The sequence below is a fragment of the Heterocephalus glaber genome, unplaced genomic scaffold (genome assembly GCF_053883595.1).
Source record: "Heterocephalus glaber isolate CG9 unplaced genomic scaffold, H.glaber_assembly_v1.0 deba00000594, whole genome shotgun sequence".
Taxonomy (NCBI): Eukaryota; Metazoa; Chordata; class Mammalia; order Rodentia; family Bathyergidae; genus Heterocephalus; species Heterocephalus glaber.
The window spans coordinates 14,705,660-14,728,247 of NW_028258151.1; the positions used below are offsets into that span (position 1 = coordinate 14,705,660).

Below are 22,588 nucleotides of genomic sequence, written 5' to 3' on the forward strand. Positions count from 1 at the left end.
GTACGGGGATCGAACTTGGGTCCTTGTGCTTTCGCAGCAGGCGTGCAAAACCACTGAGCTAAATCCCCAGCCCTCATGTACTATCCTTGAGGAAGCAATGAAGTAAATTATATAAAATGGGTGTGGTGCTGTATGCCTGTAATTCCAGCTGAGGCAGGAGAATTGCCTGGGCTACACAGTGAGAGACCCTGTATCAAAACAAAACAAAATTATATAAAACCCCAACTTGCCAGGTGTAGACCCTGAGGCAGGAGGGTCACAAGTTATATAATGGGATTTAGGGATATATAATGAGATCCTGCCCACCTCAAACTGTATGTTGTGGCACATAGCTGTAATCCCAACACTTGTGAGATTAAGTAGGAGTGCAAATTTGAGCGCAGCCTAGGCAATTTAGTAATTTAGCCAACGCTGTCTTAAAACAAAAAATAAAAAAGGGCTGAGGATGTATTGCAATGTGAAGAAGGCTCCCGTTCAATCCCTAACACTAAAACAACAATGTATGAGAGAGAAAGAGGAAGGAAAGAAAGGAAAAGAAAACTGTACTCCTTAAACAATAAGTCTATGGGAGCATCACAAATTCAACCTCAGTCTGGAGAAGGGCTGGGGATGTAGTTCATTGCAAAGGTCCTGGGTTCAATCCCCAGTCCTGTAAAACAAACCCAATAAACTAAATCTCAACTCTTTCTGTTTGTTTGTTTTTGTAGTGCTAGGGATGAACCTCAGAGCCCCATGCATGCTAGGTAAGCACTCTATTACTGAGTTATGTCCCGAGCCATAAAACTCAACTCTTGGCTACCCATAGTTTTATTTATTTTGGGTGGCTTTGTTTTTTTTTTAAACAGGGTATCATTACGTAGTTCAGTCTGGCCTTGAGCTCACTAGGTAGTCTGTCACCCACATGCTAGGATCACAGGCATGTGCCACCACACCCTGTGCTTTTATTTGTTTTTTGAGGTAGCATCTCACTATGTAGCCCAGGCTGGCCTTGAACTCAAGGCAATCCTCCTGCCTCAGCCTCCTGAGTGCTGGGATTACAGGTTTACACTACCATGACTGGCTCGTGTTTTTTTTAAAGCAAAAACATTCAAGCTCCTTCTTTTTAGCTTTTTGAAATATACAATACATAACTGTATCTTTTAAAATATGTTATGTGATAAACGGGAAGTACTTCTGCCAACCAAAATATGGTGCTGTGGTTGTGTTGAGGAGAAGCACTGTGTGTGACTGTTTAAATTGCAAAGTGAACAAGCTGCTTTTTTCATAGGATATTTTACTTGAAAGATTGGCTGACAAATAAACCATAGCTGTTATTCAGACTAGGGAGCTGACAGATATTTTCTCAAAAATGAATAAATTGAACACATAAAGTCAAGGAAAACAACAGACAGAATTTGGTGTAAGATGAATTTTGAGCTTTCAAGAAAAAATTTGAAGTTTGAAAAGCTTAATAAGTTTGACAGCTTTCAAATACTTAAATTTTCAAATATTTTTGGCAGCACTGGGGATTGAACCCAAGGCCTTGTGCATACTAGGTAAGCACTCTATCTCTGGGCTATCTTCCCACTTCCTTCTCTTTTTTTTTTGAGGCAAGGTCTTTCTATGTCCATGCTGGCCTCAAACCATATGGCCTCAAACTCACTCTGTAGCCCAGGCTGGCCTCCAACTCACCCACTGGAGTGCTGGGATTATAGGCTACCACACCTGTCCTATTTTATCTTTTTTTTTTTTTGTACCAGGGATCAAACTCAGGACCTTGCGCTTGAGAGGCAGGTGTGGTGCCACTGAGCTACATCCCCAGCCCTGGCCTATTTTATTTTTGAGATAGGGTCTGGCTAAATTGTCCCAGTTGGCTTCCAACTTTCCATCTTCCTGCCTGTCCTGAGAAGTTAGGATCAGAGGTGTGCACAACCACACCCAATTCTTAAATACTTTTCTAAGATTGATAGTAATATTAAATATTTTTGGTATTATATAATGAAATGTCTCAACATTTGGAAAATTTGGCTGGGGATTTAGCTCAGTGGTTCTGCTGCCTGCCTTTCAAGCACAAGATCCCGAGTTCGATCTCTGGTACCAAAAAAATAATAATAATAATAATAACATTTGGAAAATTTGCATAAGTCAGTCAATCACGTTTTCCAAATGACCTATGGAATGCATCATGTTACAAAATCAGACTAAGTGCCTGGGATTTAGCTTGGTGGCACCATGCCTACCTCACAATCGCCACACCTGCCTTATAAGTGCAAGGGGCTGAATTCAATTCCTGGTACTGAAAAAAACCAAACAAACAGACTAAGTAAAATATTCATTCAGAAAACAAGACAAACTACTGAATTTTAATGTAACAGAGTTCAAAAAGTTCACTTTACAATTTCAGGTCCCATATTGCAGCTAACCTTTAAAAAACAACTGGTTTAAAGAACCAAAACTACCACTTGTTCAAGCTTTTGTTTTTGTTTTGTTTTGTGGTTCCCAATATTAAACTCAGGCCCTTGTACAAGCCAAGCAAATGCCCTACCACTGAGCTATATCCCTGGCCCAATAAGATGTTGATATAGGAACAAAGAAGAATATCTGATGATCTGAGAGGGTTACTAATCTATTCCTACTTTTCTCAACTCAAAATCTATGTAAGCTAGACTTTTAAATGTTATATTATTATATATTACTTTTGTTTTGTTTTTTGAGACAGAATCTTGCTATGTAGTTTATGTTGGTTTTGAACACATTATGTAGCCCAGGCTGGCCTTGAACTCATGGTGATCCTCCTAACTCCGCCTCCTGAGTGCTAGGATTACAGATGTGCACCACCACACCCAGTTCCTGGACATTTTAAAGATCAAACAAACAAAAAAAATCATGATAGATTGAATGCAGAAGCAGAGATGATAATCTAACAGTCTCCTATAAAGAGAGACATGAATAAAATTTGCAGAAAAGTGATGCCAATCTTTGTTTGGAATGGAACATATATTTAAAAATTTTAAATGTTAACATTTAAGTATAATGAATGTTGGGAAATGGGAAGAAAGTGTTCAAATGTGAAGGGGAACAAGGGAGGAGGGAGGGAGAAAGGAAGGGACAAGAAAAAAAGTAAAAATAGAAGAAAAAATGGAAACAAAGCTTTTGTACATAGGGGCTAGGGGGCTTAAGGGGGGAATGGGATAAAATAAAATAAAATTTAATAAAAATATAAATGTTAACATTTAATTGCTAAATGTTTAATTTAAAAAGCTAACAATACTTATGGATGCATTATTAAACTAACATATTTTAAAATGGTAGTAAAAGTAGATAACATTTTCATTTCAACCTTATTTATTTATTTATTTATGGGCAGCTCTCACTGTGTTGCCCAGGCTGGTCTTGAACTCTCACTGTGTTGCTCAGTCTGGTCAGGCAATCCTCATGCCTCAGCCTCCAGAGTACCTAAGATCACAGGCACCACAGTGCCCCGCTCTCATTTTAGTCATTTTTAAGTGTACAATTCAGTGGTATTCCTTTCAGAATGTGGTGTAACCATTACCATTATCTCTTTCCAAAAAAATTTTCATCACTGGGACGGGAATTTAGCTCAGTGGTTCTGCTGCCTGCCTCGAAAGTGCAAGGTCCTGAGTTTGAGCTCCGGTGGCCCACCCCCCCCCAATTTTTATCACCCTCAATCAAAAAGTGTACTCCAGCTGGGTGTGGTGGGCACATGCCTGTGATCCCAGCACTCTGGGAGGCTGAGGCAAGAGGATCACAAGTTCCTGTCCAACCTGGGCAATTTAATGACTTAGAAAGACCCTATTTTAAAATTAAAAATTAAAAAATACTGGAGATTGAGCTCAGTATAAAGGTTCATGTTCAATCCTCTAGTAGTAAACAAAGAAAAAAACACAAAACTGTAGCTCTTTTTTTTTTTTTTTTTTTTTTGGTACTGGGGATCGAACTCAGGTCTTTCTGCTTGCAGGGCAGGCGGCAGAATCACTGAGCTAAATCCTCAGCCCACAACTGTAGTTCTTAAGCAATAAATCTCCATTATCCTCTGCTCCTAGCCCCTGTCCTCTAATCTGTCTTGTCTCTATTAAACTTCTATATGTCTCATGTAAATCGAATCATACAATTTTTGTCCTTTTGTTACTTTTTTCATTTAGCATAACGCTTTCAAAGTTTAACCATATCGTACATATATAAGAACTTCATTCCTTTGGCAATTTCTTTTTATGGATGATTAACATTCCTCAACTGAGCATGGTGGCACACACCTGTAATCCCAGCACTTGGGAGGATGAGGCAAGAGGATCACCATGAGTTCAAGGCCTTCCTGGGGTACAAAGAGAGACCCTGTCTCAAAAAGCAAAACGAAACAAAACAAAGCAAAATTCCACTGCACACATATTCCACATTTTGTTTACCTGTTTATCAGCATGAGCAGATGAACATTTGCGTTATTTCTAAATTCTGGCTCCTATGAACAATGTGCTATGAATACTATTGTACAAATTATCTGAGTCTGATTCCAACTTGTGTAGGTATGAGTGGAACTGCTGGGGCAATTTAACTTTTCTTTTTTTTTTTCGGTACTGGGGATCGAACTTGGGACCTTACACTTGCAAGGCAGTCGGCGGAACCACTGAGCTAAATCCCCGGCCCCTTAATTTTTTTTGGAGGGGTGGGTACCGGGAATCAAACTCAGGACCTTGTGCTTTCCAGGCAGGCACGATGCCACTGAGCTAAATCCCGGGCCCATTAAACTTTGTGAGGAGCTGCCAAACTGTTTTCCAAAGCAGCTATAACTTGTACCATTTGTATTGAACCCAGGGCCTTCCCACTGAACTACATCCCCAGCTCTTTTTTCTTTTTCTTTTTTTTTCCTGTACTGGGGATCAAACTCAGGACCTTGTGCCCTTTTAAAAATTTTATATCATATTTTAAAATTTTATATTTTGAGACAGGTTCTAGCTAAATTGCTAACTTGCCCAGACTGGGCTTGAATTTGTCATCCTTCTGCCTGGCTAAAAATTTGTTTTTTCTTTTGTTTCTTTCTCTCTAGACAGGGTCTCACTGTGTAGCTTATTTATTTATTTATTTATTGCAAAACATTTATTGGTACACTTTAGATATACATAATGATAACATTCATCATAGGGAATTTGTACCTGTACATGATATATCTTGCTTCTTCATGTGTAGTTTAGAATGGCCTTCAACTCACTGTGTGGCTCAAACTGGCCTTGAACTCTCAGTGATCCTTCTGCCTCAGCCTCTCTAGTGCTGGGATTACAGGTGTGTCACTTTGCCTGGCCTAAAAATTTATTTTTAACTGATATATAAAAATGTGTACATATTTATGGGGTAATGTATGATGTTTGAACACATGTATATGTTGTATAATGTTTAAATCAAGGCAAACATATGAATCTCCTGAAATATTTATCATCACTTTTTGGTGAAGACACTCAAAGTACTTTCTTCTAGGTTTTTTTTTTTTGTACTGGGGATCGAACTCAGGACCTTGTGCTTGTGAGGCAGGTGTGGCACCACTGAGCTAAATCCCCAGCCCAATTTTTGGAACCATACAGCATATTATTATGTCTAGTCACCCTCTTGTGGAACAGCACACCAGAGTTTCTTACTCCTAGCTATATTTTAGTTCTCACTGGTCAACCCTTTCCCATCCCTCCCTCTGGTCATTATCATTTTACTCTCAACTTCTTTTTGGTCAACATTTTATATTTCACGTGAGTCAGAACATTCAGTACATGTCCTTCTGACATGGCTTACTTCATTTAACATAATGATCTCTGGTTCCATCCATAGTGTCACAAATGACAGTATTGGTTGATTGATTAACTGATTTTTTTTTTTTTTTGGTACCGGGGATCGAACTCGGGTCCTTGCGCTTGCGCAGCAGGAGGCGAAACCACTGAGCTAAATCCCCGGCCCGAATTTTAACGGTTTTTATTTATTTATTTATTTTTTTGGTACCGGGGATCGAACTCGGGTCCTTGTGCTTTCACAGCAGGAGGTGAAACCACTGAGCTAAATCCCTGGACCCAACCGATTAATTGATTTAGTGATACTGGGGATTGAATCCAGGGAATATCAAACTAAATCTCCAGCTCTTTTTATTTTAATTTTTTTTAGATTTTGAGACAGGATCTGTTTAAATTGCCTAGCCTGGCTTCAAAGGAGATCCTCCTGCCTCAGCCTCTCAAGTAGATGGGATTACAGGAGTGCACCACCATATCCAGCTTTCATTTCATTCTTTTTTACAGCTTGATAGTATTATATTGTGCATATGTACCACATTTTCTTCATTCACTCATTAGTTGATGGACACTCAGATTCATTTCTTGGCTATTGTGAAGTGTTGTAATAAAGGAGCATGCAGAGGTCTCTCCAACATACTAATTTCATTTCTTTTGCATATATAATAATGGGATTGTTAGGTCATATGGTAATTCTATTTTAATTTTTTGAGATAAAGTTTTGGCTCCTAAATTAGGTCTTTGATTTTTAAGTTAACTTTTGTATGTTATATAAGGTAAGGGTCCAATTTCATTCTTCTGCATCTCCAGTTTTCCCAGAAATATCAAGTGTGGTGCCACATGCCTGTAATCCAAGCATTCTGGGAAGCTGAGGCAAGAGGATTGCAAGTTGGAGGCCATCCTGGGCAATTTAGAGCCTTAGTGAGACCCTATCAAACAAAAAAAAGGGGGGGGGGTTGGGGCTGGGGATGGAGATGTAGCTCAGTGCAAAGACCATGGGTTCAATACTTAGTACTGAAAAAAATGTTTTTGAAGAGGCTGTTCTTTCTACTTATTCAATGGTATTGGCACTCTAGTTGAAAACTAACTGACCGAGGAGTTATTTTTGGGCTGCCAGTTCTATTCCACTGAAACACATCTGTCCCTATACTAGTATGACATTGTTTCAATTACTATAGCTTCATAATAAGTTTTAAAATTAGAAAGTGTGAATGTAACTGTGTTCTTTTTCACAATTGTTTTGGTTATTTGGATTTCCTTGAAATTTCAGGTGAATTTTAGATTAGATTTTTCTATTTCCACACAAAAAACACTATTTGGATTTTGATAGGGATTGTACTGAGTGGGTAGATCATTTTGCATAGTACTAATATCTTATTAATATTATGTCTTCCAGGGCTGGGGATTTAGCTCAGTGGTGCCACCTGCCTCTCAAGTGCAAGGTCCCGAGTTCGATTCCCGGTACAAAAAAAAAAAAAATATATATATATATATATAATGTCTTCCAATCAATGAACACAAGGTGGTTTTTTGTTTTTGTTTTTGGTACAGGGATTGAACTCAGGATTTTGAGCTTGCCAGGCAGGCAAGGCGCCACTGAGCGAAATCCCTGGCCCCATAAGGTATTGAGTAATTTAGGTCTTCTTTAATTTCTTTTTTTGGTTTTTTGAGACTGGGTCTTGCTATGTAGCTCAGGTTAGCTTTGAATTCACTATATAGTCCAGGCTGGCCTCAAACTTATGATGATCCTCCTGCCTCAGCCTCCCAAATGCTGGGATCACAGACATGCACCACCACATTCATCTTCTTTAATTTCTTTAAGCCATATTTATAGTTCCCATGGTGCAAATCATGCACCTTTTAAAAATAATTAATTAATTAATTAATTAATTCATTTTTGGTACTGGGGATCGAACTCCGGACCTTGCGCTTGTGAAGCAGGCAGCGGAACCCCTGAGCTAAATCCCCAGCCCAAGTCATACACCTTTTGTTTTGTTATTTTCTGTTATTGTAAATGGAGCTGTTTTGTTAATTTTCTTTTCATATTGTTTACTGCTAGTGTATAGAAATAGAACTGAAAGCTGGACATGATGGTGCATGCCTGTAATGCCAGTACTTGGGAGGTTGAGACAGGAAGATTACTGCAAGTTTGAGGCCAGCCTGAACCACAAAACAAGACCCTGCCTCAAAAACCAAACACACACATACACACATACTCACACACACACAAAGTAATACAACTCAAGCTGACATGGTGGCACTTACACTTAATCTAGCACTCTGAGAGGCTGAGGCAGGAGGATCACAAATTGGAGCCAAATCTGGACAACTTAGTGATTTGGCAAGTTTGAGTCTAGCCTAGGTAATTTTGGTTTTTTGGTGTTTTTTTTTTTTTTTTTTTGTACCAGGGATCGAACTCAGGACCTTGCCCTTGTAAAGCAAGTGCAGCGCCACTGAGCTAAATCCCTGGCCCATAGCCTAGGCAATTTAACAATTTATCAAGACCCTAGTTCAAGACAAAAACGAGGGTCGGGGTTTAGCTCACTGGTTCCGCTGCCTGCCTGGCAAGTGCAAGATCTAGAGTTTGATCCCCGGTACCGAAAAAAAAAAAAAAAAAAGAAAATGGGTTGGGATATACCTTAGTGCAAAACCCCTGGGTTCAATCCCCAGTATTACAAAAACAAACAAACAAAAAGAGTGAGAGAGACAGACAGACAGACAGGGACAGAGAAAAGACAACTATACTGGGCATGGTGGCACATGCCTGTAAAACTAGATGTGCACCACCATATGAAATTGGTTTTTGTGTGTTCATTTAGACTTTACAAGTTTGCTTAATTCATTTACTACCACTAACAATTTTTTGTGTGGATTCTTTCTAGACAGAAAATTGTGTAGAGATAGCTGCCAGGGATGGTGGCTCACACTTATAATCCCAGGACCTGGGAGGATAAGAGGATCTCTACAATTTTGAGGCCAGGTGGCTAGATAGTGAGTTTAAAGCCTTTCTGAACTACATACCAAGACCCTGTCTTAAAAAAAAAAAATGAGGCCGGGGATTTAGCTCAGTGATTCTGCTGCCTGCCTCGCAAGCACAAGGATCCGAGTTCAATCCCTGGTACAAAAATAAATAAATAAACAGAGATAGTTTATTTCCTTCCTTTCCAATTTACATGGATTTTATTTTACTTGCAGAAGCTCTCTAGCTGAAATCCTTTTTTTTTTAAGTTTTGTAGTTTAGGCTGGCTTTGAACTCACTATATAGCCCAGGCTGGCCTTGTACTTGTGGTGATCCTCCTGCCTCAGCCTTCCTAGTGCTAGGATTACAGATGTATGCCACCATGACCAGGTAGAACTCCAATATTACACTGAATAGAAGTGGTAAAAAGTGGGGATCATTCTGGTCTTGTTACTTTTTTTTTAGACAGGGTCCTCCTGCCTCAACCTCCCAAATGCTGGGATTGCAGGCATGTACCACCACACCTGGCTAATCTTGTTCCTGACCTTACTTGGGGGAGAAGCCTTAAATCTTTCATCCTTGAGTAGGTTAGCTGTGGGTCATATACATATATATGGTCTTTATCATAGTAGGAAGTTCCCTGTTATTCCTAGGTTTTGCTGTTGTTGTTTGTTTTCTTTTGAGGAAGCCATCCAACTATGTAGTTCAGGCTGGCCTTGAACTCAATGTGTAGCCCAGGCTGGCCTTGAACTCCTGGAATTCTCCTGCCTCAGCCTCCTGAGTACTGGGATGACAGGCATGAACCACCATGCCTACCTAAGGGATGAGCTGGTAGCATACACTACCCCATGCCTTCATGGGCTTCCCTCTTACTTTCAAAATTACCTGATACTGTGGCCATATCTGATTTTGAACTTATACACACTGGGTCCTGCATGAAGAAACCGCGTCTCTGGAAATGGGTAGGTAAAGGGTTTTAAACTCATTGCTTCCAAATGGTAGCCTAAAGAAAGTAGAAATAGTAGAAAATTATTTAAAAGCTAAAGATGGCTCTTTATATATGGGAAAGGGAGCCCGCACAATCTATTTTGTTTTTTGGTTTTTGAGACAGGGTATCACTATATAGTTCAGGCTAGCTTTGAACTCACTATGTATGTAGCCCAGTCTGGCCTTGAACTCATGGTGATCCTCCTGCCTCAGCCTCCCGAGTGCTGGGATTACAGAATATACCACCAAGCCCCACTGTAGTATCTTTTCTCAAGTAAAATACCCAATGCTCAGCACCACTGCCCATGTACCAGGCTCAGCTCTGCTATTCATCACTTGGACCATTCTCCCTGCATGGAGCAGGATCATGGTGTGTTGGGACGACCTTTATGTTTGAAAGCAAACAACTAGAATTTAAGTTTTATTGTTTATTTTAAAATTGTTTCTGGTACTGGAAATTGAACCCAGGACCTTTACACTGGGGTGCATCCCCAGCCTTTATTTTTACTTTTTGTTCATTTATTTATTTATTTATTTATTGGTACCGGGGATCGAACTCAGGCCCTTGCACTTGCAAGGCAGGCGGCGAAACCACTGAGCTAAATCCCCGGCCCTGTTCATTTATTTTTTGAGATAGGGTCTCACTATGTAGCCCAGGCTGGCCTCTAACTCATGGCAATCCTCTGCCTCAACCTCCTAAACGCTGGAATTACAGGTGTGCACCACCACGTCCGGTTTATTTCTTTTATTGTGAGACATGGTCTCCCTAAATTGCTAAATGTCTAGGCTGGGCTCAAAATTGTGCTCCTCCTGCCTCAGCCTCCTGGAATGCTGGGATTACAGACATATGCCTCCACACCTAGCTTTCCAAATACTTTTAGAATCTATTCTCCTTCCTATAAGCTCAGACTGAGGCATGATTGAGACCACCAAGGCAGGCAAAGTCTAAGCAACATGCAATGAGTTTATTGCCATCTGGGTGCAGATGGGCCAAGGGCAAGAAGGCCGTCGGCCCTGAGAGGAAGGTGACCATGGTTATGTGGGGCATTTTAGGTGGGAGGGGGGCACTGGTCAAGAGGGTGGAAAACTAAATTTAGAGGCCCCTGGGTGATGAGGCTGCGCTGGCTGATAAGCAGGGCAGGGGTGAGAACAGCAGGGCCGCTGCTGGCTTCCTGTTATCTCTGCACTCCAGTGGATGGGGGTAGTGGGTCTGCTTGGGCAACATGGGGGGGGGCCTGTCACTTTCCCATTTTACTTTCCCTGAAACCCAGATGGATGTGAGGAGGGCTTGAATTAAATAATGAGACATTACAAAGAATATGAAAATAAGAGGCACAGTTAAAAGGATCTCTTCCATCATTATACCAGATGAAATGAAAGGAGCAGCACAGCTCCCAGATACAATCAATGCACCAAGTAAGGATGAACACTATTCTCAGAGGTGCCAAGGAATTCTTTATTTTCCCTACTTCTCAATTACTCTTCCGCTCCACCCACTGTGAGGCTTCCTTGAGCCCCAAGAGTGCCTGCTACACCCCTAGCACTTAGTACAGGTAGTCATATTTTTTATATTCCAGAATTTTAGGTCCTTTTCATGGGGCACTCAGTAGAGTGCTGGAGGAAATGGTTGGCATGACTCTCCCTCTCTGAGACAGCATTTGACTTGTTAGAATCAAGCTCACTGTGATTTTTTAAGTCACTGGGGCTTTTTTGTCCTCTGCTTATTTGTAGAGGTAACGAGCCCTGTACTCTTTTTGTATCTCCAACAGCACCTCAAATAATAAAGAGGTCCAGAGTTCCCAAGGACCACTTATAACAACACACGATACTGATTTTAGAGGCAGCTAAGAGGTAGTAAATACAACCACAAAGTAAGAAGAATCTGGGTTTGAATCTCAGCTCAGGTGTCCCTACTTAATTTTTCTGAGACTTGATTTTCTTATGGAATAACAACAATTTTTTTTGTCATGCCCTATTCTAAGTTTTGTATATATATATATTAGCTCACTTAATTTTCACTCCAAGCCTATAAGATAGTCTAAATTTGATGGATGAGAAACAGGTACTGAGAGTTGAAGTAACCTGGTCATAGCTATCAATTTGGATTTTGGATTCAGACTGAAGTAGTATAGATCCATTAACCCTGCTTCCATTGTAATTTCTGGGGTTGTAAGGAAGAAAAAAAAGAACAAGATAATAAACATAAATCAGGAGTGGTGGCACCTAACTGAGAAGCTGAGGCAGGGTAACTGCATTTTAAACCCAGGCTGGACAACCTAGTAACTTGGAAAGACTGTCTCAAAATAATAAAAAAGAGCTGGGGACTGAACAATGAAGGTCCTGGGTTCAATCCCTAGAATGACACATAAACACACACAAAAGAAAACAAACATAATTTTTTTTTTGTACTGGGGATGGAACTCAGGACCTTGAGCTTGCCAGGCAGGCACTATGCTGCTGAGCTAAATCCCCGGCCCTGTTTTTTGTTTTTTTGAAACAAGGTCTTGCTATCTGGTCCAGGCTGGCCTCAAATTCCTGGCAATCCTCCTGCCTCAGCCTCTTGAGTCCTGGGACTACAGGTGTGTGCCACCATGCCCAGCTAATAAACATAATTTTGTAAGTGGTAAAATATCACACACACATAAAGGACTATTTCGTTATTCTTTCCTCCACATTATCTTAACACCATTTCTACTCAGCAGGGAAAAGTTATACAATAGTCAGAAGATCCATGTGCCAAAAAAATGAAATTTCCCATAATTTCCAAAGTTCAGTTCTGGGGCTGCCAGTAAGAAGATTCCCCAATATCTGATCTCGGCTGCTTGGGATTAGAATGACAGGAGGTTGGAGCCAGAGTCTATGGGACTATTTAGACTAGAATTGCAGTCAAAAGTTAAAAAAAAAAAAGTTGGTGCCAACTGCAAAGTTATCAAAGAGGAAATACTGTTTATATCCTGAGAAAAATCTTCCTGATACCCCTTGTCTAAGACATGGTAGGAACCCACGCTAGATCTGTGAATGCTTTGGTGCCAGATGACTTATTCTAAGTGGGCAGGGAGCCCACCTGGTAAGACTTAGGTTGTTGACACAGCATCAGAGAAAGAGATGAAGGACATTTGCTGGAAGTGACAATCTAGAGAGGAGACTTCATGTGCTATGCCTCAGCTAGCCATCTGAAAAAAGGAAAAAACAACCCTTTTCTAGCTGGGGCCTGTTCATGTTAATTACTGGCTGTCTGCTTCAGAAATAAACACCACACACTAATTATTTCATTTGAAAATAAAGATTAGACAGTGTAATTCAAAACAATCACATAGTAATAGGGGCTTAAAGATTTCACACGGTTATTTTCCAACATTGACTACTGCAGTCATGGTGATGCTATGTCCCAGTAACTATTAGTAAGTTGATGGGAACCTGGACAAAAGGTCAGATTCTCAACCTATTTTTAGGTGACCACAAATCATGATGGTTTTATTTATTTTTTCGGTACCAGGAATTGAACTCAGGACCTTGCATCTGCCAGGCAGATGTGGTGCCACTGAGCTAAATTCCCGGCATCATGATGGTTTTAAAACGAAGAAAAATTACAGACAGTATGAGATTGTATAAAAGACAAAAGATTGGACACTGGATGACCAAGGCTCGAGTTCTACTTCTCTCTTATAGTAGTTATTAGGCCCCAAGCAAATCATTTAGCCTCTTTATTTTTTAGTTTCCACATCTACAATGGGAATTCCACCTATCTCTGTAATTGTGGGAAGCAAGTGAGATAATGCTGTAAGCAGACACTTGGTAAACTCCAGAGTATTATATAAACATCAGCTATTATGATAGATGTCCAGTTTCTCTCTCAAATCCAAGAGAGGAAAACTGATCAGCTTTAATCTTAATGCAAAATCTGCCAAATCCCAGCCAAGAATCTTTCTTTGAAAATTGTCAAGTAGCAAGGCCTGGTGGTTTATGTCTGTAATCCCAGCACTCGGGGGAGGCTGAGGCAGGAGGATCGCTGTGAGTTCGAGGCCAGCCTGAACTACACAATGAGACCCTGTCTCAAAAAAAAGGGGGGGAGGATTTAGCTCAGTTGTTCTGCTACCTGCCTTGCAAGTGCAAGGTCCCAAGTTTGATCCCCAGTGCCAAAAAAAAAAAAAAGTAAACTAGAAAGCATCTGAGTCAGTACAGAGACTCTCAGGCAGAACTAAATGCTATACAAAGATAATGGTATGATTATTGCAGTGGGAACACATGATGATAATAAGAAAATACAGTCACTATACCTACCTGGTAATATTTGGTGGATAAATTCTCCACAATATTGAATAAAAGAGCTTCCCAAGCATCTTTTCAAAATATACTTACTGGGAAAATATTACAAAAGCTTCTGAGACCATTAAGACCACTGAGACCACTAAGTATGGGCAATGAAATACAGAGCTCATCTACAGCCACCTTGAATGTGCCTGATCTTGTCCAAAATAGAGAATTTCCACTGATGCCATGAAGCCAACAGCCATGGTTTTTTGTTTTTTGGTTTTTTAAGAAAAGGTTTCCCAAGTGCTAGGATTAGTCATATGCCACCATTCCTGTCTCAAACCCTATTTTCTTTTCTTTTGTTTTTCAAAAAGAATTATTCTGTTTTCTCACCTTGCAGGGTGATAGGATGATTAATGAAATAATACGGATGTAAATGCTTTTTTTTTTTTGTACCAGGGATCGAACTCGGGACCTTGCGCTTTCAAGGCAGGTGCTGGAACCACTGAGCTAAATCCCCGGCCTATAAATGCTTATTGTAGTGCTGTTTATGGGTTACCCAATAAGAAATGTTCTTTTCTTTTTAACAAAATGTTACTATATAGGAGAGAAAGAGACTGATGACCTAAGGCTACTCAGGATATGTCCATGCTTTTGGATGCTATTCTGTTTCTTCATAGGTATCTTCTCATTCTTTCTGGTAAGAGATAACTGTTAAGCCAGGTGTGGTGACACAACCTGTAATTCCAGGAGGCTGAGGTAGAAGAATTGGTTTGAGTTGGAGGCCACCTGGGCTACACAGTGAGTTCAAGGCCAGGCTGAACTACACAGTGAGATCCTGTCTCAAAAATAAACAAATAAATAAATAAATAAATAAATAAAAAGGAAATAAACTTTAAATGCCATTGACATTATACAGGAATAGATTTGTCCTTGGAACTGTATCAGGTTGTGTTTTGTTTCATTTGAGGGAGGAGGGGTGAATAACTGAATGTAATCATTAGGAAGATCCCTTGAAATGAAATCCAAAGGTCCTGGTGGACAAATCAGAAAGGAACCTAAGTGAACCTCTTAAATTACTCTTTGCACCTAAGTATATCTTCCACTTCCACCTTAAATATCCTAAAAGATGAGGAAAAACTACCTTTGGTCAATAGGTCCCAATTATGCTTATTCTGGAAAAATAATGATACTTTATCTCACCACCCTATCCAGCAATTGTGGCTTGTTGCATGAAGATCAACCTGTCGATTAGCATTCTCATAACACTGCATTCACTGCAGCTCTCTTAAAATGTCACCAACTTCAAGGACCCAAAAAGCATTTGGATGAAAAGCTGAAGGCAATGAGGGACATTTTAGTTTTTGGTTTCACCACTGGGTGAGCTGCCCTGAAGCAGTACATGTCAGGAAGAAAACTTTAAATGACAATGAAAGAAAAAGCAGCAACATTCAGTAGTTTTAGGAGGGCAAAATGGTGGAAAAAATATCCTCAGCATGTTTTACAATGTCAAGCTGTAAGCTCTAAGTCTCTGATGTACTTATCTCAAGGGTCTTAGTGGCAGAAGATAAAAAAGTCTGAAAAGAAAGCTTCCAAAAGATACAGCTTTGTTCTTGGCATGAAACTGTGGCAGATTCTGAAGAAATTAAATTGTAAGAGAATCAAGTGACTTTTTATATAAACAGAGCAAATTTCACTCAGGAATTTTGAAATATTTTACTAACTTTAATCCAATTCTGTTGGGATATTGGGGAGATAAAAATTATTGGATTGATAAAGATACCTGCCATGAGATTACCTGATCTGGCCAAGGTCACAAAACAATTGCAAGACTAAAATTCAGATATTTTGCTAAAGCAAAGTAGGCCAGGTGAATGAAGGGTATCAAAAATGAGGCTACATTCAAGCTGGTGGGATCATGAAAGAAAAAAAAAAAAAAGAATGAGGCTACTGAGGAAAGATAGTCTATTTAATAAATGGTGTTGGAAAAACTGGATTTCAACCTGTCAAAGATTAAAACTAGACCCATATCTATCACCATGCACTAAATTAAAATCGAACTGGATTAAGGATTTAAATATTAAGACAGAAACACTAAATTTGCTGGAAGATAAGTTAGGTAGAACTGTTGAAGACATTGGTATAGGAAAAGATTTTATGAACAAAACCTCAGTGGCAAGGGAACTTGCACAAAGAATCAACAACTGGGATCTCATCTCATTAAAAAGCTTCTGCACTGCAAGAGAAGCCACCAACAGCTAGGAGACAACCTACAGCGTGGGAAAAAATTTTCAGCAGCTGTACCTCAGACAAAGGTCTACTATCTAGAATATATAAAGAACTGAAAAAAATCAGACCCCTCAAATTCAAAGACCCAATTCAAAAATGGGCATCTGAAATGAACAGACATTTCTCAGACAAAGAAGTAAAAACAGCAAATAAATATATGAAAAAATGTTCAACCTCACTGGTCATTTGAGAGATGCAGATGAAAACAACACTGAGATTCCACCTCACCCCAGAAAGAAGGCTGCTATTAAGAAATCATCCAATAACAAATGCTGGCAGGGGTGTGGGGAGAAAGGATCCCTTCTCCATTGTTGGTGGGAGTGCAGACTGGTGCAACCACTGTGGAAATCAGTATGGAGATACCTCAAAGAATTAGGCTGAAAGGTCCCATTCGACCCAGCTATCCCCCTGCTGGGTATCTTCCCCAAACAATTAAAAGAATCATACCACACTGATATATGTGCACCCATGTTTATAGCAGCACAGTTCATAATAGTGAAAGCTTGGAAACAGCCCAAGTGCCCATCAACTGGGAGCTGGATAAAGAATATGTGGGTTTTTTTATAAAATGGAGTACTGGGCCGGGGGTTTAGCTCAGTGGTTTCGCTGCCTGCTGCACAAGTGCAAGGACCCAAGTTCGATCCCCGGTACCCAAAAAAATACAAAAATACAAAAATAAATAAATAAATGGAGTACTACTCAGCCATAAAGAAAGAGAAACTAGAGACATTTATAGCTAAATGGATGCACATTGAGGCCATTCTCTTGAGTGAAATAAACAGGACCCACATGTGTAAATACCGAATAGTTTCTCTGGTGTGAGAAACTTAAAGTGTAATTAAGGATACACACGGATGAAATGGCCTCATAACATATTTCTTGGATTGTGTTTCCATCGCGTGTCATATGACTGCATTGAAATTTAAATTAGGGAGAAGCTTGGCTTATGTGGAGTCTGCTAGCTAACCGGAGTTTTTTTCCAGACCACTATTTGTTCAGTGTTGGTTTTGGGGATCTTTCTGAAACAAATCACATCGTCTGGTGTCTTGTTGGTGCTTGAGATGCTTTTTTAAGTTATGTGGAAAAATGTTTAAGTGCTTTTCAGTTTTGTTTTGGTTGAGTTCTACTGTATTTGAATATTATTGTACTTTTTTTTCCCCTTGCATTGTTCTTCTTTGAATGGTTTTAATTTTTGTATGTGTGTGTGTTTAATAATCAAGTTATTTTTAAAAAAAGAATGAGGCTACTGCTGAGTATAGAGGCTCATGCTTGTAATCATAGCACTCAGGAGGCTGAGGCAGGAGATCTCAGCAAGTCTGAGGCCTGTCAGGGCTACACAGTGAGTTCAAGTTCAGACTGAACTACATAATGAGACCCTGTCTCCAAAACCAAAATAAATTGCTATAGTACTTCAGGAAAAAATAGCGCTGATTTGGATTTGGAGTTTTAGTAGTTAGTGAGTAACTGGAATTGAGGTATATCTGATTGAGGGAATCAAGGATGGCTCTTAGCAATTAGACAATGATACATATTCTTTATTGATATGGGAAAGGATTTTAAGAAAAGAGATCAGGGAAGCAGAATTGATAGTTCTGTTTTGGTTAAGTCTGAGATGCCTATTAGACATCCAAGTTACGGTGAGGAAGCAAGCTCAGGGATGGAAATATAAATCTGAGTCATCAGTGTTTAGATGGTATTTGAAGATACTGGAATGGATAAGATCATCTACAGAGAAAGTACAGAGAATGGAAAAGTGTTTCCATATAAATCAATTATGGATTGTAGAGTCTATCCTAAGAGAAGTAGGAATACACTGAAAGTATAATAATTTTTAAAATTATATTACCAGATAGCTGTGAGTTTAAAAATAAATTCCTCTGGTTGTGAGAGACAACTCAAACAAGAACAAATGAAAGGGGACCAGCTAGGAGACTTCTTCATGGTTTCCAGGCAGAAGTTGAGCATAGTGGAGATGTAGGAAATGGGTTGATTTGGAAGATGCCGGTGACTTGGTGACTTGATGGAATGATGACAGGACAGCCAAGGATGACTCCCAGTTGCTTGAGCAACTAATTGAAGAGATACAAGTGCTCCATTCTGAAGAGAGGAGCCTTAGAAAATACATTTTTGAGAGAAGATGCTGAGCCTACTTTTGAATATGCTCAACTTTGTGGTGCCAGTGAGATTATCATACATTGTTGGAATTGTGGTGGGTTTATTACCTGCATGTGCATAAAGGAAGAAACTAGAGTTCAGAAAAGTCACAGATGTCCAGCCCAAGTATACCTGCTCACATCTTTCTGTCCACTTTCCTAGACACCAAGATTCAAGAAGCACTAGATGGGAGTGCCCCCTCCCCATCCCAGCATTCAGGAGGCCGAGGCAGTGAGCTCAAGGCCAGCCTCAGGTACATACCTCAAAAGAAACAAAACCAGGGAGGGCCGGGAATGTATCTCATTAGCACAGTGGCTTCCTGGCAAGGGCAAGGTCCTGAGTTTGAGTCCAGATACACACACACACGACCCAAAACCAAAATCAAAAAATAAAAAGGAGAAGCACTGAGTGCTATGACTCAACTATTTACTTCCAAGGCTTCCAAGGTGCAACCAGGCATCTGAAAGCCAGAAATTCATTCAAATCATTAAGACACGATGTGACAGGAAATCCAGGAAATGCTGCGATGGGAGAAGTCTTGTTTTCATGGTAACTGCTAAGCTTGGGTGTAAGGGTGGCTACGGACCCAAATGAACAGTTTTGTACGGGTAGCCTTCCCTGCAGGGGCAGGCTGAGGGGAGATGGAGAGGCTGCCACAGGCGGAGTGGCGGGCGGATGTAGGGGCAAGACCGCCCTGGGTGGCCAGGACTTGTGGTCTCTGTGCTGGTCACCGCCGGGAGGGGTCCGGACCGCCAGCCCACAGTCCTCTCCTCCCTCGCGCCCTCCCTGCTGCTACCCGCGACACAGACCGGCCCTCGGCAGTGCTGGGCAGCCCGGTGCTGAAGAGATGACCTGAGGAGCGCGGGGGTATTGCAGCTGCAGAGGAAAGAATCGCAAAGCCGACATGGCGGGAGCCCCGGCCGCCGGGTGCAGTTACCTCAGCCCCAAGGAGCTCGGCCAGCCTGTCTCACACACTGCCTAGGGGCTCTCCGCGCCTCAGAAAGGTGGCTGCGGCGGGGCTGCCCGCTAAGACCTGCTCCCTCAAAAGGGCGGGAGCCAACCTTGAACGAAGGCTGGAGCCAGAGAACCGCGGACCGTCACCTGCTCTCCAGCTAGCTCAAGCGATCTTGCCGCGCAACCGCCCGCCAGATCATCTGCGCACGCGCAGGTCAGGGCCCTGGCCCCACGTGCCCCGTGAGCCCAGCGAGAACCACAGTCTGCGCACGCGCGCTGCGGAGCCCCTTCCGGTCAGAGGTTCGAGACTGGAACTGGGAGCGGTGCGCGGACCCACCCGCGGCATCTCGGATAACCCAGGCGCCTCTCGTCGCTGCCGGGTTTATACTACATGTGTTAATCTAGCCCCTGCTACGTGCCTGGTGTGGTCCGTTAGGGACAGTCTATTGTAGCGCCCCTGCTATGTGCCAGGAATTGTGCGAGGCCGGGCCTGAGCACACACTCGTTTAATTCTCACAGTCAAACTGTAAGTCTGGTCTTCATGGCTCTGGTTTTCTGGTTTTGGTTGTTTGTTTGATTTTTGTTTTTGGTGTTTGCCTTCGGGCAGTGTTTCACTTATGTAATTCAGGTTGGCCTTGAACTCACTGTATAGCCCAGGCTGTCCTCGAACTTGCTGAGATCCTCCTGCCTCAGCCTCCCAAGTGCTGGGATTATAGGCGCGCTCCACCATGCCAGGCCATAACTGAGTTTTAAGGAGACCTGAGAAGAGCACTGTTTTATCGAGGTGGAAGGAATTGAACATGGGTCTGTGTGATTCCAAAGGATGAGCACATTCCTTTCAGCTTCCTGTGGGTCAAGTTCTGTGTTGTGAATTGTTAGGTAATTCAGTCCCATGTCTGCTGGTTAGAACTGGGTAAGATGGTGGATTTGCCCACTTGGAAGATACTCAAGGCCTTACAGTCCTCGTGCATTCGCTTGCCTGTCTTCACTGCTCATGCTGGAGTTCCCTCTGTGTGAACTGCCTGCCTCCTCTCCTCAAAAACCCTATTCCACTGCCCAGTGAGTAAATTCAAAGGCTCAATCTTGTTCATCTTCTCATAGTCAGGATAACTAAGCAACTATTAGTTGTCTCGGGGCTGGGGATCTAGCTCAGTGGTTTCGCCGCCTGCCTCGAAAGCGGAAGGACCCGAGTTCAATCCCCGGTACCAAAAAGAAAAAAAAAGAAAGTAAAACTATTAGTTGTCTAAAAGGTAGCAGTGATGGTGAACCTTTGAGAGCTTACAGTGATACAAATAGCCCACTATGACACACTTGCCATAGGTTCACCACCACTGAATGAGTGGGTAGTACACACAAAGGCCTGGGAAAAGTTAGGCAGGAAAAGAAACTGTTGAGGTAGGGAGAGGTAAGTGGATCTCAGGAGGGCATTGCCCAGTCTGCAGAGGGCATTTGCCACCCCATCTCCCGCTGAAGAGAGGCCTGTGGGAAGGACCACTTCGTCATGACAGATGAATTTTTCAAGAACATCTGGAAATCTCATTTTCACAGAGAATCTCCCATTTAAAAAATGTTGGCAACTTATTGCAAAGTAGGTACACTGGGAAGACTGAAGCTAGCACAGTGAGGGGGCTGTGTAGCTCTTAGGCCTGACCTTACCTGGTATACAGTAAAAGTTGACGAATAGACAGGACTTGGTCATAGTTCAAGGCAGTATTCTGGCTGCTTTTGTCACTTGCACTCTATACTTCTGAAATGAAAGAAAGACCCTTTGGTGGGGGTGGTATGATGCAGGGTGAAAGAACCAGGCTTCTGATGAAGTTGGAGAAAACTCCTTGCCTATGTTTTATTTTAAAGAGGAAAATTTATTGGAGAATAAGAATGAGGAATAAGAATAGCTCCTGGGGGTGGGCTGGAGATTTAGCTCAGTGGTTCTCCTGCCTGCCTCGCAAGTGCAAGGTCCCAAATCCGACCCTTGGTACCAAAAAAAAAAAAAAAATAGCTCCTGGGGGCTGGGGATTTAGCTCAGTGGCACTGCACCTGCCTCAAAACGTCTTGAGTTCAATCCCCCATACCAAAAAAAAAAAAAAAAAAAAAAAAGAATAGCTCGTGGGAGACAGGAGGGTCCCAAATGGGTTGTCAGGGAGCCCACTTCTCAAAGGAAGATTTTTTTTTTAAGGAAAAAAAGCACCCACATTTTATTAGTATTCACAGGCACCAGGGCTCAGACAACAGGCTGGCAGGAACCTGGGATGAAACTGAAGTGGGGTCACTGCAGACGCAGCCGGTTAGGTTTTGGGGTAGACAAAGTGGAGTAGGAAGAACCTTGCCCCATCTGAGGAGTCTCAGCCTCCTGTCTCTTCTGCTATCATGGCATTTTGGGCTCAGAAAGAGTGCTTTTACCAAAGTCAGTCAAGTCCCACAGATGTGGCCAGTGTCCTCCGATTGCCCATGCTGGCAACTGTCCTAGGCGGCTCTTCTCAGAGGGTGGTCAAAGGAAGTTTTACAGAGCAAAGTCACTAAAGTGGCATTCAGAGGGCAGGCAGACCGAGGAAGAGAGCAGCCCTCAGAGAATCGAAGGGAAAAGCAGGTTTATTATTGCTAGCGAGCCCAGCAGAAGTCACCCTCCAGAGTCTGAGCCCTGTTTCTCCATTTGTTCTCATATATTTTTGGGGCGGGGGGGAGCACCGGGGATTAAACTCCGGACCTTACGCTTTCAAGGCTGGCAGCAGAATCACTGAGCTAAATCCCTGGCCCTCCGTTTGTTCTCATATTTATCCATTCTGTAGCCAGGGTGGCAGAGCAAGTAGAATTTTGCAGAAGCAGAACTTAGCAAGGGGTAGGGAGGTGGAGGTAAATGTTGTTTTTACAATTTATCTTTAAGACATAGGGAGGTAGGCAGCTGTGTTTCAACAGTTCATCTTCCAGGCACCTTTGTGGGTTTAGCAAAGCTAAACTTCTTCCAAGCTTTGAGACTGTCAGTCTCTGCTCTGTCTTTCGGATTTTTTTTCCATTTCATCACTACTGGTGGTACAATGTGGGTAAAAACTATAATCAACTAATAAGATTACAAGTATAGTCACTTAGGTAATATTGACCCAGTAGTAACAAGGGTATATGGGTGTCATCATTAACCTTGCTTGATAATCTGTGGTCTTAGTCGCAAGTCTTTTTAGTCTTAGTGGTCTTAGTCTTAGTGGGGAGGAGAGGATGGCCCACTCCCAGTGAGATAAATCTC

The 22,588-nt window shown here is 41.7% G+C and overlaps 1 protein-coding gene across 1 annotated transcript in view; it reads right to left on the reverse strand.

The window, feature by feature from the left end:
- Majin (membrane anchored junction protein) overlaps positions 1-19,569 on the reverse strand; it is a 35,751-nt gene extending 16,182 nt beyond the window's left edge. Inside the window, exons 1-2 of the mRNA XM_087205292.1 lie at positions 19,461-19,569; positions 9,604-9,721 (exon numbers count right to left, since the gene is read on the reverse strand). Of these exons, the coding sequence (XP_087061418.1) occupies positions 9,604-9,704 (101 nt within the window). The 5' untranslated portion in view covers positions 9,705-9,721; positions 19,461-19,569. The remainder of the gene's footprint in view (positions 1-9,603; positions 9,722-19,460) is intronic.
- Between the last annotated feature and the right edge of the window lie 3,019 nt (positions 19,570-22,588).